Source organism: Abramis brama, assembly GCF_963993115.1.
Source record: "Abramis brama genome assembly, chromosome: 12".
Taxonomy (NCBI): Eukaryota; Metazoa; Chordata; class Actinopteri; order Cypriniformes; family Leuciscidae; genus Abramis; species Abramis brama.
This window is the reverse complement of record NC_139974.1, coordinates 26,829,857-26,844,129: the sequence shown is the minus strand read 5'-3', so window position 1 is coordinate 26,844,129 and position 14,273 is coordinate 26,829,857. Positions and strand designations below refer to the sequence as shown.

Below are 14,273 nucleotides of genomic sequence, written 5' to 3'. Positions count from 1 at the left end.
ATCAAAAATGACTTTTAAATGAAAGAAAAGGTCTAACAGATATTCCAAAAAGGTTGTTGCAGGATTTGGTTATAATTCTTCTCAAATGACAAATGAGCTTTAATTTAAGGGAAAAAAAAGAGGAATTCTGTGGGCAGCAGTGGGATGAACTGGACAGAAGCTACTCACCGACGACCATGAGAGTGAACTCAAAGCCCCTCTTCACAGACTTTCTGTATACTTGGTTGGGGAGATTTGCGAATCCCACGTACCCCTCAAGGTTCTTCTGTTGCTGTAGACCAAAACCAAACACAGTCAACGGCTTTGTCATGCTAGTCTGACAAAACACTACAAATAAGAAACACGTAGGGGGCCATCCATGACTATACATGATTACTGTTAACAAGATGAATCTTCAAAACCAGAAAAATTGGGTTTTACACTTAAACAATAGCATAGAAATTTGGCTATAATAATGTAATTAGTTAAAAGCATGGGCTTTAAGACAAATTATCATTTAAAAACGATATTCGTTTAAATTTTCTATAGAAAATGTCAATGCTTGCTTGTGCAAAACAAAACAAAAAGTCCACCCCATGTCTTTATAATAACCACATGGATAACCACAACTTGGTGGAGCTTATGAACAGAGTATTTTGCTAAGCAACAGTGAATAGCAGAGTCTCTCGTCTCAATAGTTTGTATTAGGTGTTTTTTGAAAAACACCATAGCGAAAACATGTGAATACAGCTTGACTTCCTTTCTGCTCTGACAAGTGGGTGTCAAAAACAAAGTTGCACACAGCTGCCCTTTTGAAACGATATATTTGTTTTTTTGTGTGTTTTGTCAAGGTGTTTGAAATGATTGTATGCATACTTACTGCTACTTTGGAGAGCATTCAGATCGTGTTGTTCCACAGATCGATGGATGAATAGATGGACGGACGGATCAGATTCCACCAGGCAGGGAAAGAGGTATCCACATACACAAAATAAAACAGAAAGAGAGAAAATGAGAAAAGAAAGGTAACTGCTAAAGTGCATTAAGAGGTTTTCATCTGTAACTGCTGGTCTGCGATTCACTAAGAGCTTCACCACAACCACTGGCTGAGGTTTGATTGACAGCTGATGAGCAGCCAATGAATAATAAATTATAGAACACCAGGTATAAACATCCATCTCAGGTGATCCAATCTCAAGTGGATACATGTGTGAACAGTCTCCAAACACTGTTGTGGTCAATCAAACCACGTTCAGTTGTCACATTATTACCAGATCAAACAAGAGACATGTTAATACCAGGTGTAAAATGGCTAATGACCTATTACTGTGCTGCTTATGCCAAATCAATTAAATAAGTTTGAGAACAAAACACATCTGTGGAAGCTTCTGTTACCCAACCTATTTTAGTTCTGATACAAACCACAAAAATTTACAGCACATAGTGTTTGCCTGCTGAACAACTTCTCTAAACATACAGAATTACAGGAAGGCCAGAAATTAGCCCAATTTCAGCAACAGACTTCCACAGTGCTTACGCTGCCAGTAAAATTGACAGTGAAAATCTTCTCACTGAATAAATCAGGCCTTCTCTGAATAGTATTTCTTTCTTTTGAAACTGAAAATAATCAAATATCTGTGATTGCAGCACATAAAAAACCCAACTCATTTGACTATCAAAACCTTCATGTCATTCTGCTTACACTACAAAAGGAAATGTCCTTAAGGGACACGTATGCAGCTGAACAGATGCAAGTTTGTGATGATGATTCAGAAAGTATGCTGCAACGTACTGTAAAGGTTACAGTAACTCAGACGACTCATGCATTACATTCAAAAGTATCTTCTGAAGTATTAAGTTAGCTTTGTGTTAGGAACAGAGCAAAATTTTAGACTAAAGTAGTTATACAGTGATAATCACTTTCATAAAATTTGCGCGAACAGAATCAAAGAATCCAGTAATAAAAAACGAATATATCAGGATTCAACGCTAAGGATTTTTTTCTACTGGCCCGGTCAGGACAGTGGTTTAAATTTTCAATAGCCTTGCCAAAATTTTCACTAGCCCTAAAACAAAAATGTAATACATAGTCTAAATTAAATTAAATAGACCCGGTTATTGTTTTCATTGTTTTTGACCCATAGCCTTACCTTAACAAATAAGCTTATGACACCAAAAACTACTAGCCTAACTCATATAAATTTCAAATATTGTTAAAGACAATTAATAAAATGAGAACAAATAATAAAATACGAGTAGTTTTCAGGTACAAAAATTGAATAATAAAAAAGTGAAATAACACTGCATAGTCTTCACTGAATAAATTAAATGTAGATTAATCCTTATTAAAGTTACAAAAGTTATTCAGTCAAGAGCAGTGAGTGATTTTTTTCTTTGTCCTTTGTTGTTTGATTAACTTTAAAACATTAACATTAAAAGACAGAATCAGGTTTATTAGGCTGCTGTCACTTAAAGAACTGCACGGATCCAATATACTGTTACACGTGTTTTATTTCTCAACTGTTCGCTTAAGACATAACCAATTATGTTTACTTGGAAACTCGCCAATAGGCATTTTGACATAATTTTGTGTGATATGCCCATTCAAGTGCAAGAAGTAGGGCCCTATGATTTCCGTGATGCGGAAAACGCAGACGGAATCACGGAATTTACACATGAAAACGGAATTCTCTTATACGCACGGAATTTGCATATATATTGTTGACATATTAAATAAAGGGTTTTTTTTACTTCCTTCTCATTTTTTCAGTTTAAAACAACAAACGTAAAAGGTCTCTATCTAAACCCAGAGCCATATAGAGAGACATCTGTCAATACAGTTAATATACAGGGATGCAAACAGCGTGCTTTTCAGTATGCGCGCAAGCGTGAACCACTAGTGTTTCTTGCTGCGTATATATTTACTGTCTATGGCAGGGGTCTCCGTGGCCTGATTGGAGGTAACTAGCTCGTCAAGGGGCCGTTCACATGTCGTGTCTTTTGCGCGCTCAAGTTTGAAACGACGCGATAATTTTTTCCAGGCGCAGCGAGATGAAAACACCTCAACTTTTCAGAATGCCACAAGCGCACCGCAGTTCATGAGACAAGAGCCAACATATCAACTTCACCCTTTCCGTAACAACATTGAAAGCTCAGTCAACATAAAGGATGGGGGTACACCACAAACACTACGGGTGTTTTTCTCTTCTCCGTAAATAAATCTTGTAGCAGAGCTACAGCAAGCGTTTTTCGGTGGTGGAAATCTATTCTACTAAAACTTCTTTGTCGTTGTGGAGAGCGCAGTGCATGGTTGCATAGCAACGACAGACGCCACAGGAAAATCGGACCGAATTTTACTATTAGTAATAAAAGATAAGCTAATATGCATTGTATTTGTAAATGTCAGTATCATTGTAAATGTTTATCTTTTTTGACTATTTTATAATATTTTATACTTTTTTTACTATATTTTTAAATTATTTAAAAGCTAATTTAATCTTTAATTTAATACTCATCAATCCTACCTTGTAACTGTTATTTTTGGCCAGAGATTTGTTGAAGGTTTGGCTGAATTTTGAATGTGCTTGCTATGGAAACTTGTTTCCGCCACAGAATAAAACATTTTAAAAGATAATTGCGACTTTTTATCTCACAATTGCGAGTTTACATCTCGCAATTCTGACTTTATTTCTCAGAATTGCGAGATATAAAGTCAGAATTGCGTGAAATGAAGTTGCAATTGCGTGTTATAAAGTCAGAATTGCGTGTTATAAAGTCAGAATTGCGAGATATAAAGTCGCAATTGCGTCTTATAAAGTCAGAATTCTGACTTTTTTTCTCGCAATTGCGACTTTATATCACGCAATTCTGACTTTATAACACATAATTGCGAGTTTATATCTCGCAATTCTGACATCTTTTCTCAGAATTGTGAGATATAAACTCACAATTGTGAGATATAAAGTCCAATTCTAAGGAATTTTTTCTATTTTTTTTACTTCAGAATAGTTTATATCTCACAATTCTGACTTTATAACATGCAATTGCGACTTTATATCATGCAATTCTGACTTTATATCTCCCAATTGCGTGTTATAAAGTCAGAATTGCGTGATATAAAGTCGCAATTGCGAGAAAAAAAGTCAGAATTCTGACTTTATAAGACGCAATTCTGACTTTATATCTCACAATTCTGACTTTATAACACGCAATTGCGACTTTATTTCACGCAATTCTGACTTTATATCTCGCAATTCTGACTTTATAACGCGCAATTCTGACTTTATATCTCACAATTCTGACTTTATAACACGCAATTCTGACTTTATATCTCGCAATTCTTAGAAATAAAGTCAGAATTGCGAGATGTAAACTCGCAATTGTGAGATAAAAAGTCGCAATTATCTTTTAAAATGTTTTATTCTGTGGCGGAAACAAGCTTCCATAGCTTGCTGAATATATTAACAGTTTAAATAAAAAAGCTGAATTGTGAGTTTGTGTAAGTAAATTTTTAAAGGTCAATACTGCTTAGAAGTGAAAAGAAAACAAGAAAAATCTGAAAGGGCTAAAAATAATCCCCCCAAAAAAAACAGAATTAAAAAAAAAAAAAAAAAAAAAAAAAAACGGATTTCATAGGGCCCTAAAGAAGATATGAAAGAGAAATCAATTCAGCATTCGCAGTCGGAAGCCTTGTTCATATTTTCGCCTGGCTCCGCATTAAGAGCCTCCGCTGATATAATCACATTTATACAATTCACAAATACAACTTTTTTGCAGCATGATCAGCTATGAAACTTATGAAAACCAATGCCATTTAACATCATTTACATGCACTTTAAAAGATCAATTTCAGTAGGAATAAAGCAAAAAATTCAACATCTAATTAATCATGTAAATGCTTAGTTGATTTGAAATCATACCAGTCTAATATTAACCAGTCTATTATCCCTTTAAGATTATTTAATTATAATTATTACTGCACATAGATTTTGTCCTCTCTTACTCCATTTTCCCCATCCATACAATGGATAAGCAATGCTCTTTCTCAAAACCACGAATGAAAGTCTGATACGAATGTCCCCCATCACTTCCTGCTGATGTTACCGTTTGGTGTTCAAGGGCAGGTGTTGAGGTGTGAGAAACACTCGAGTACACACATGCACTCTGTCTGATCTAACGGGGTAAACGGGGAGGGTGTAAATTATGTTCCTTCTTCGAGGCTAAAAACCTATCAAAGATGAGACGCTCAGCATGTTTAAAGGGGAACATCTGAATTAACCTATACAAATGAACTAATGCAAATTTTGACGGTCTCAACCACACACCAGCAAAAAGCATCTCCGAGCGCCATGAGGAACATGCCAGAGACCCCCAAAAAAAGCCCAACTGGATTTTCCTGTGGCGTAGCATTGACAGAAATGGTCCACAAGGACTCACACAACCAAAAATAAATCATGTCAAGGCTCACACGTATGATATACATGACGACTGTACCTCAAGGTTACATTCTGGGTCACTGATGTGGGTTATTATTGGACAGATGAATGCCTTAAATGTAAACAGTTAATCAAGACGTGCCATGTTAAGTAGCTTGGACATTATGCAAAATCCTCCTTGTTCGTTCCACAGAATCAAGGCATAAAGGTTTGGAACATAAAGGTTTGGATGGCAGAACTTGCATTTTTGGGAGAACTATCCCTAGGGGAAGTTCACGTCGCATCTAAAAATAGGAAAACGCCAAGAAAACACAGAGTTTCACCAACCAATCCAAGAGCTCCACCTGGACGATGAGAGATTCAAAGCCTATTTCAGAATGGACAAAGACCAGTCTGATGATCTTCTAAAAAGTGTTGGCCCAAGCATCAGCAAACAGAGCTTCTGCTGTGAAACCATCTCTCCTGCGCAACGGCTCTGGATTTGTCTGAGGTAGCCTAATTAGACTACCATTAGAACTGAAAAGGCAATGTAGAATAACCATTACCAACTGATAATAAATTCTAATAGATTGGTTGGCTCTTGTCACATGACCTGCGGTGCACTTGCAGGATTCTGAAAGGTTGAAAATTCTTCATCTCGCACCACAACGCTCATCCGCTTGTTGTGCGTCTAATTTTAAAATAACAAACTTGAGTGTGCAAAATAAAGTGACGAGAACAGCAACTTAGAAGGAATTTTTAGATGACACCTAACCAAAAGCTTCACCTTGCAGAGATCAAAAGGGAACATAGAGAGAGTGAGAGAGAGAGAGAGAGAAAGAGAGAGAGCGACTGGAGTCCTGAAACAATGACATGTTTTTGTATGTGGCTTAACTGCCGGAAGAGATGTGGTAGACTAAAACTAAAACAGTCAAGAAAGAAAGACAGAAAGACAACGCAACGAAAATATGTATGGTTTAAGAAACGGTGATGATATCCCTTTTTTTACGCAAAACATTTTGGACCAGAACTTCACAATTAAATGCAAACTGCACAGTTTATACAGTATTAAAAAATTATTCTGGTTGTAGTGAAGCCCTTTTGAGTTTCTGTGTGTATCTGTAAATAGTTTTATCAAAAGAAATGGTGAAATGCTGGTGAAGTGACTCTCAGAGCAGCTCTGGAGAGTTCATGTGTTCATGTCCTCATATACTGAATATATCACGCATCACATGTGCTTGTGTTTGAGTGTGTGTGTGTGTGTGTGTGGTAGACAAAACCTCTTATTCACAGTGTTTCACAGAAATCATAGAAAACCAGGATCTTGTCGCAACAGCACCTGGTTTTATCATCACACACTCAATGAAATTGGTCAGACAATCCGCTCCATAAAGGCTATTCTGACCACCCACAGTTCAGAGTCAGACAAACATTCTCGCCAAGACACTATAAAGTCACTACCACATCTGCATTCAGGACCAAAATAGATTTACATCCACAAGAATGGCAGACCCTGAGCCATAGGCTCAGCCGGTCCCACACAGCCAGACTTTTGACTACTGGCACAAGGTCTGGTCCACACAGCATCTTCAGGAACCACCCGCTTAAACCATCTGATCGATATATTAAACAAACCAAGCACACTGTTATGTTTAGAGGTGGGTAAACCAATCAATAGCTTGTTTACTTGCCAAAGTTGCCATTAGGGGTAGTTATACAGTAGTTCATCCAAAAACCCTCATGCTGTTCCAAAACTGTATGCCCTTTTTTTTTTTATTCTGTGGAACATAAAATTAGATATTTTGAGAAAAAAAAAAATTGTCCATAGAATGGAAGTCACAAAAACTTGGTTACATATGTATACTAGGGGTGTGACGAGATCTCGTGCCACGAAATGTGACGAGATTTCTCGTTGAGTGAAAAGCTGTCTCATGAAATCGCCATGATGGAGCATGAAAGTGAAATTAGCATAGAATATGCCACCGCTACTTTCACATTACCGCCTTGACTGCCGTTTTGCTGTTTTTATAAAAATGAAAACCATTGTAAACTATTGTAAACGTCTGCTCATCCACACAGTGCAGCAGGAATCACAGTTCACTGATCGCGTGATGATGGCGGAGGATTTGCGTCTGATAAATGTCTTATCTTGTAGAATGTGCGCTCAGCATCGGTGCTCCCTATACACAGAGTACGTGCGATCGCGAATCCGAAAGTGAAAGTAAAACACGATCTCCCTGATGCGCGCAAATTAGGCTGCATGCAATAGCCTGTCTCCCAATATCAAACCTATCTCTGGACTGTGTAGTTGTGGCTCTGGTCTATTTGCACTTTGAATATTGAGATAGTACTTTGATTATGGTTGCAGTTGCACTTGCATTTATTGTTTGCACCTAATTAAGACTAAGAAAAAAACTGTTCACAAAGCATAGGCTAATTCATGTACAGTAAGGTCTGAAGAAACTCATGAAATCATACAGGAGAGAAGCCAGTCAGTTGAGTTTGTAGCAAAACCTTTTACAGTGCTTGTATATTGTTGTCTTTCAATGCATTTGATAATTCATACTCAAAGTAGCACTGAATTGACATTCATTACAAGATTTTTACTTAAAACATTTCAAAATGCACCTGCAGACTTTTTTTCCAGTCATGAATTTTGTCATTGACGATATCTACAAAATATTGTGCGAAAATCTCATCTCGTTCTCGTTAACCCAATCTCGTGTATCGTCTCGTGAGATAAGTGTCTCGTCACATCACTATTACATACCAACATTCTTCAAAATATTTTTTTTTGCGTCCCATAGAATTTAGTCATGCAGGTTTGAAATGACATGAGGATGAGTAAATGATGACAGAATTTTCATTTTAGGGTGAATTATCTCTTTGAATGTCTGAAATAAAACTAATATCTTGACAAATTTGGCAAATTCAGCAATTAATACAGGGAAACAATGTTTGAAGTAGAGAAAAAAATCCCAACAGAGCATTCTGGGACCCCTCAATCCAGGGGCCTCATTTATAAAGATGTGCTTAGAATGATCATAAATGTGAACGTATGACAGTTTCCGGAATTTTTTCAGAGTTATTTGCACACAAAATTGAATTGTATTTTTAAATAAAATAACATGTAGGCATAATTTGTGCGTATTGTGATTGTTATTCATTTTTACATTTTCATAAAAGATTATTAATTTAATTACTGGTATTTGACCTCAAAACGTTTCTACAAATGCTCTTCAGTTGCCTATATCTTGATTTATTCCCTTTTGAGGCAAGATAAAATCCATGGAATTTAGGAACAAATTTGATTGAATCTGGCTGCATTTTATAAATGAGGCCTCAGGACTAACCATGGGAAAAAATACAGAGTCACATGTGAATGGACAAGAACGATTCAAGCAGTAGCCATGTGATCCAAACATGATGGGAATAAATAAAGAGCGAATTCATCTCACTGAACAAGAGCCCAACAGGGTCTTCACCCCAACAGAGATCTCATGAGATCTAACTCATATACGATCCTGCTGTGTGTTGCTATAAGACAAATTTATTCTAGTACAGTTCTTCTGTATGAAGACTGAGGCTTCATACAATACAAGACTTTATGTTGCTTAAAAGTAAAGGTAAAACCATGTAATGCAACATCTTAAATACGAACTAGACAAGTGCAAGGGAGAATGTTTAGTATGACTAACCTTTAGTACAGTAAAAGTGAATTGCGGGTGGTTTGTGCTTGACAATCTACATTAGTGTATCTCCTTAAAGCATGAAATCATAATTGACTCCCAATTTCCCATATTTACTTTGTTAGCACACAGTACTAGTCTTGCAGTGAATAAGTAATCCATGCAAGTTAATCCACAAAAGAAAATGTGTTTGTCTTTGTAATCTTAGGTCAAAATCTGAAGATGTGCTTCCCTGTGGAATGGCATTCCTTCTCTGATGACATCAGTCTGACGGCTTGAGCAGAACGTCCTTAACCAAACACCTCCAAGCGTCAGTCTGCTGCCAGCTAGAGATGGTGAGGAGGTGCCCCAAAATCAAGCCCTGCCCTCTATTCAATATAATGTCACATTTCTGAAGTCGGCTGCAACTTCTGGTTCACGCAAACTTAGCTTAATCGTCACCAAACGACAATTGGGAAGAAAAAAAAAGTTGTTTGTGCAATTAATGTTTAAAATGAAACATCAGATAATTGTATGATTAATCAATGTACATATTGTATCTGTAGTATAGTGAATTATTTGTATCTTTGCTTATCTATCTATCTATGCATCCATCCATCAATCCACCCATTTGTCAATCCATCTCTCTGTCCGTTCTTTCATCCTTTAATCTAGTATCTATCCTTCCATTCATCCAAATAGCAAGTGATCAACTCTCTAGGCTACATCAGCCAGGGTGTCCAATCCTGCTCCTGAAGGGACACTTTCAGGTGTTTAGCTCCAACACACCTGCCTGGAAGTTTCTAGTGATCCTGAAGACCTTGATTAGCTGGTTCATGTGCGTTTAATCGGGGCTGGAGCTAAACTCTGCTGGAAGGCAGCCTCCAGGAGCAGGACCAGACCCTGACCTACTGCAACATACTCATTGGAATATTTCTACAAAGCTGAGAGTGACAAACAAGGCGGCGTTCCTCCAGATGGAAACACTAGAGCTACAAATGTCTGGCCATAGCATTGCATTCGTTGCTTAAACTCACCCTAGCCAGTATTGTAATGGTTTTCTGAACAAATGATTATGTTAACGCGATGTTTTGTTTATCATAACATTATTTGAGGGAACGTTACCTTAGAAACAATGAAAATACCATGGCACAGGAATATGCTTATGATTCAGTTCCATTGCATTACTATCTGATAATATCACGTTAACGTTACCTTACCACCCACAGTACATATTCGTAAGTGAAAATGCTCAATTAAAGAGACAGTAAATGTCATGATATGACAGAAAGAGTGAAGATTACACTGAAACCGAGAGCTTGAGCAGATCTATTTGTCTATTAACGCGCTCAGGAAACGCATCTACCGCGCGCAACAAAGCACGCGTATTTAAAACACACGGCACACATAAACCTATAAACCTACTTACAGAAGAGTTTGACTGTTTGAGTTTAATAAAGCGACAGGGACTAAATTCTCACCCATTCTGTTGACGCTCCCGGACGCCTCTGTAACCGATCTCTCACCAACCGACATTCCCTTTCTCCAACTCACGGTCCAGCCCACGCGCGACAAGCGTACGTCACATTTCTTGCGTAATCTCCCTTGCGACTACGAGGGCGACGGTAGTGGCGTATCTTTGGTGAATAGCGTCCGCACAAATCTCGCGATATTTCATGTAAGCCACAAGGGGGGAAAGATTTTTTATGATTCAAATGCGGGTTGTGGATTAGTTTGTTATTGCATTTAAGCGGAATATGCATCTGCATGTTGCTATTTGCAAACAAATTTCGGAAGGTTTGCTACTTTTTTTTTAAGTTCACTGATAATAATAACGAAAACAGACATAAATATTATCTAGGGTAAAATAAAACAAATAAAAAAATCCATAGTAAAGCAATAAAAAAGTCACTGACAAAGCCGATACCTAAATATTAGTAAATAGCCTACAAGCGTATACAAATATGTTTATAAACGAAAAATTATAAATAGTGTAGATATCTATGGGGATGCGGTTCAATAGTCTAAGGGCCCTTTACTGAAAGGTCTCTTTTTCTTTTATATCTAGTCATGAGAAGATGCACAGATACACAGTAAATTCCATTTATTAAAATGGTCTGGCTGAAGACCCACATCTGACTCCGATTCCGTAGATTTAATTACCTTGATAATTTACTGCTATGGAAAGAGCTGTGAGAAGAGAGCAACAATGCTGCCACGTGTTGGCCAAAAGTATAAAAGCAGCTATATGATGCAGCCTACATTCACATACGTTTTTCCCAATAGCAAAGACACACTTTGTTAATGTGAAAAACTATAATACTATAGACCTAGCAAATTAAATAAATAAAAATTGTGAATTATAGTCTATACTAAATGTACTTTTAATTGCCAGCAAACATAAATTCACGTCGCACCATGGTGTAGTATCACATAATGCTATTTTATAATTTTGAACAAAACATTAATAAACACTAGGTTACTGTTTAGTGTATAATGCAAAATACAAGCAAAATGAAACTAAAAATCAGTAAATATTTCCTTAACCCCTTAACTGTCACCGTCCCGTATACGGGACGCCTAACTTTACTTCCCTATATTACTATTTAATCCTAATCTAATTATGACAAACTATATATCGTTGGAAAGTTCTAAGGCTCCTAAATAGATATTTAGGACTGTTTTTTTGTTATAAATTATGTAGGAACAGAAATAGATGAATTTATGACAAGAGTGCACCTCAAAAAATCTACATAATAACAGGAGTTCTGACCTTCGTCACAAAAAGTTGACGCACACACTTTTAATAATTGATATGTTGGTTTTTATGCTAAAATTTCATTAGAAAATATATAATCTAGTATTTGTCAATAAAAAATTATAAAATAATATTATCTTCTAAAAAGTATAATATATATATATATTATCCTCTAAAATATTGTATTATATTTTTTATCGCTTTTTTTTATTATATTACATATTTTATTAGTTATCATAAATTAGGTATCATTTGAAAGCTTACGATCTCAGAATTCATCCTGTGAAAACTGTTTTGAAATTGGACATTGTGTTACCATAGAAACGGTACTCTAAATTATTTTATCAGGCTCCTCCCCTTTGGGGCATCATTATGTTTCATAATTTATGATCAAAATATTTTCTAATCTTGACAAAACACATATTGTCTGAAAGGTCTGAGTCTCAAGGTTCCATATTTTGTGACAGAAGTGATATTTGGACAGAAATTTATTAATTTGTTATGGTAGAATGCATACAGTAAAATTCAATGGAATTCAATGACACCCGGTGGCTATTTTTGGTAATACGCCTAAACAAAATCTCATGGGAACTTCATTTTTTGTGATATCAACTTCAAATTTGGAACACAACTTGGTTAGATATATGGCTTTGATTTTATAGTAATTTTTTTGTAAAACATGTTTTGTAAAATATATATTTTATATAAAATAAAAATATTAAATAAATTATATTTGATTTAATGTAAATTTAAACTTCCATAACTTTTTCATACTTTAATTTTTTGAAGTGCTTTCACTTCAGCAATAATCTTCTATTTTTTACCTTTAAAACAAGACCAAACTTAGGTCTATACTCCAAAGCATTCTTGAATTACAACCATTTAAGCTTGAATAGTGCATTTTAATGTCCATTCTCAAAAGGGGGGGTGACAGCTAAGGGGTTAAATTCAATTATATGTTGCTACAATGTCCTTTGCAACTATTTCACATTAAAAAGGGACCAGTACAGTATTTTTGGCCTAATGTTCCAATGCCTAGTTTTATGACAGTATTCAAATATCGCTAACGTTGAGAGGTCCTTTATGAATATATTGTTACGTGTCTATTTTTGTTTATATTGTATCCTGGAAAAGATTTTACACAAAAAGATAAACAAGTTTGTTTATTGTTTTATGTACAAGATCCACATCACACGTATATAAGCTTTAAGAAATAGAAAAATAAGGCACATGTGAACAATACACGCATAGCTTAATACACAAATATACTGTTGATCTCAAGCTTCTGCAACATTTCCACTCAGGTCTTTGGCCAGCTTTAAATCCATCAGAATAAAAGGATTCTATAACTTTTCAACTTTTCACTCTCATTCATTGTTTGCATATAAGGACTTCCTCGTTCATATGTGAGGGCAAATCCACATTTAACCCTTTTAGTAGCAGAGAAGACTTTTTTTGTCATTTTCAGTCCTCTGATGAAAAATTATTTAGATTTACACAGTGCTGATAATATTTAATTTTGTTTGATTTGGCCCATTTCAGCTCAGTGCTTTGGCCACCTTGATCTCTCTTCAAAGTCACTGTGAAGAAAAACAGAAATATTAAATTATATATCATGATTTGATGTGTATTATTAGTATTGAGCAAACTTTAATTTGGAGATGAAATAAAACCAATGCACTTGCTTTGATTTGTGCTGATCTTCCATTCCTGCTTGTGTCATGAGATCAGCGACATTGTTCTCCAGGTCATCTATACGTGTTCCCATCTCATCCAGTTCAGGCATTAAGGAAAAACTAAATGCATTTATCAAGAATAAACATGATACTCTAATGTTAGATATGTTTTTTAAAACTATTATGTACACTACCATTTAAAAGTTTGGGGTTGGTGAGATTTTTTTATGATTTTGGCTGAATTTATTTGATCAAAAAGGAGTAGGCCCTAATACTGTTAAAATAATAATTACCATTTACAATCAGTGCTTTCTTACTTACATATTAAACGTAATTCATGGTGGCAAAGCTGAACTTTCAGAAATATTCTAATATGCTGATTTCCTGCTCAACTTAAGTAACATTTCTTCTTATTATCAATGTTGAAAACAGTTGTGCTGCTTGATATTTTTGTGAAACCGTTAATATGTGTTTGAATAGAAAGTTCAAAAGAACAGCATTTATTTGAAAGAAACCTTCTGTAACACTATAAAAGTCTTTACTGTCACTTTTGATCAATTTAATGCATCCTTTATAAAAAGTATTGATTTCTTATATGGCAATACCATGGTATATAAGTTCAATGGTAACTGAATTAGGCTATTTTGAATTAGGCTATTTCATATCATTGGAATTTAGATGCTACTTCGAGATAGGCCTGAGCTGCTTAATTACCCAAAAGTCTGTGATATTGTCATTGTATTGTGTTCAAAACATGATATTGCTATGGTAACAACTC

General features: G+C 35.7%; 1 protein-coding gene across 4 annotated transcripts in view; it reads right to left on the bottom strand.

The window, feature by feature from the left end:
• Positions 1-10,674, bottom strand: part of septin7a (septin 7a) — a 51,889-nt gene extending 41,215 nt beyond the window's left edge. For 3 of the 4 annotated variants that reach the window (XM_084130427.1, XM_084130428.1, XM_084130430.1), the window contains exons 1-2: positions 10,543-10,674; positions 169-271 (exon numbers count right to left, since the gene is read on the bottom strand). In XM_084130427.1, the coding sequence (XP_083986553.1) occupies positions 169-178 (10 nt within the window). In that variant the 5' untranslated portion in view covers positions 179-271; positions 10,543-10,674. The remainder of the gene's footprint in view (positions 1-168; positions 272-10,542) is intronic. The other variant, XM_084130429.1, reaches the window with a different exon arrangement.
• Positions 10,675-14,273: the final 3,599 nt, after the last annotated feature.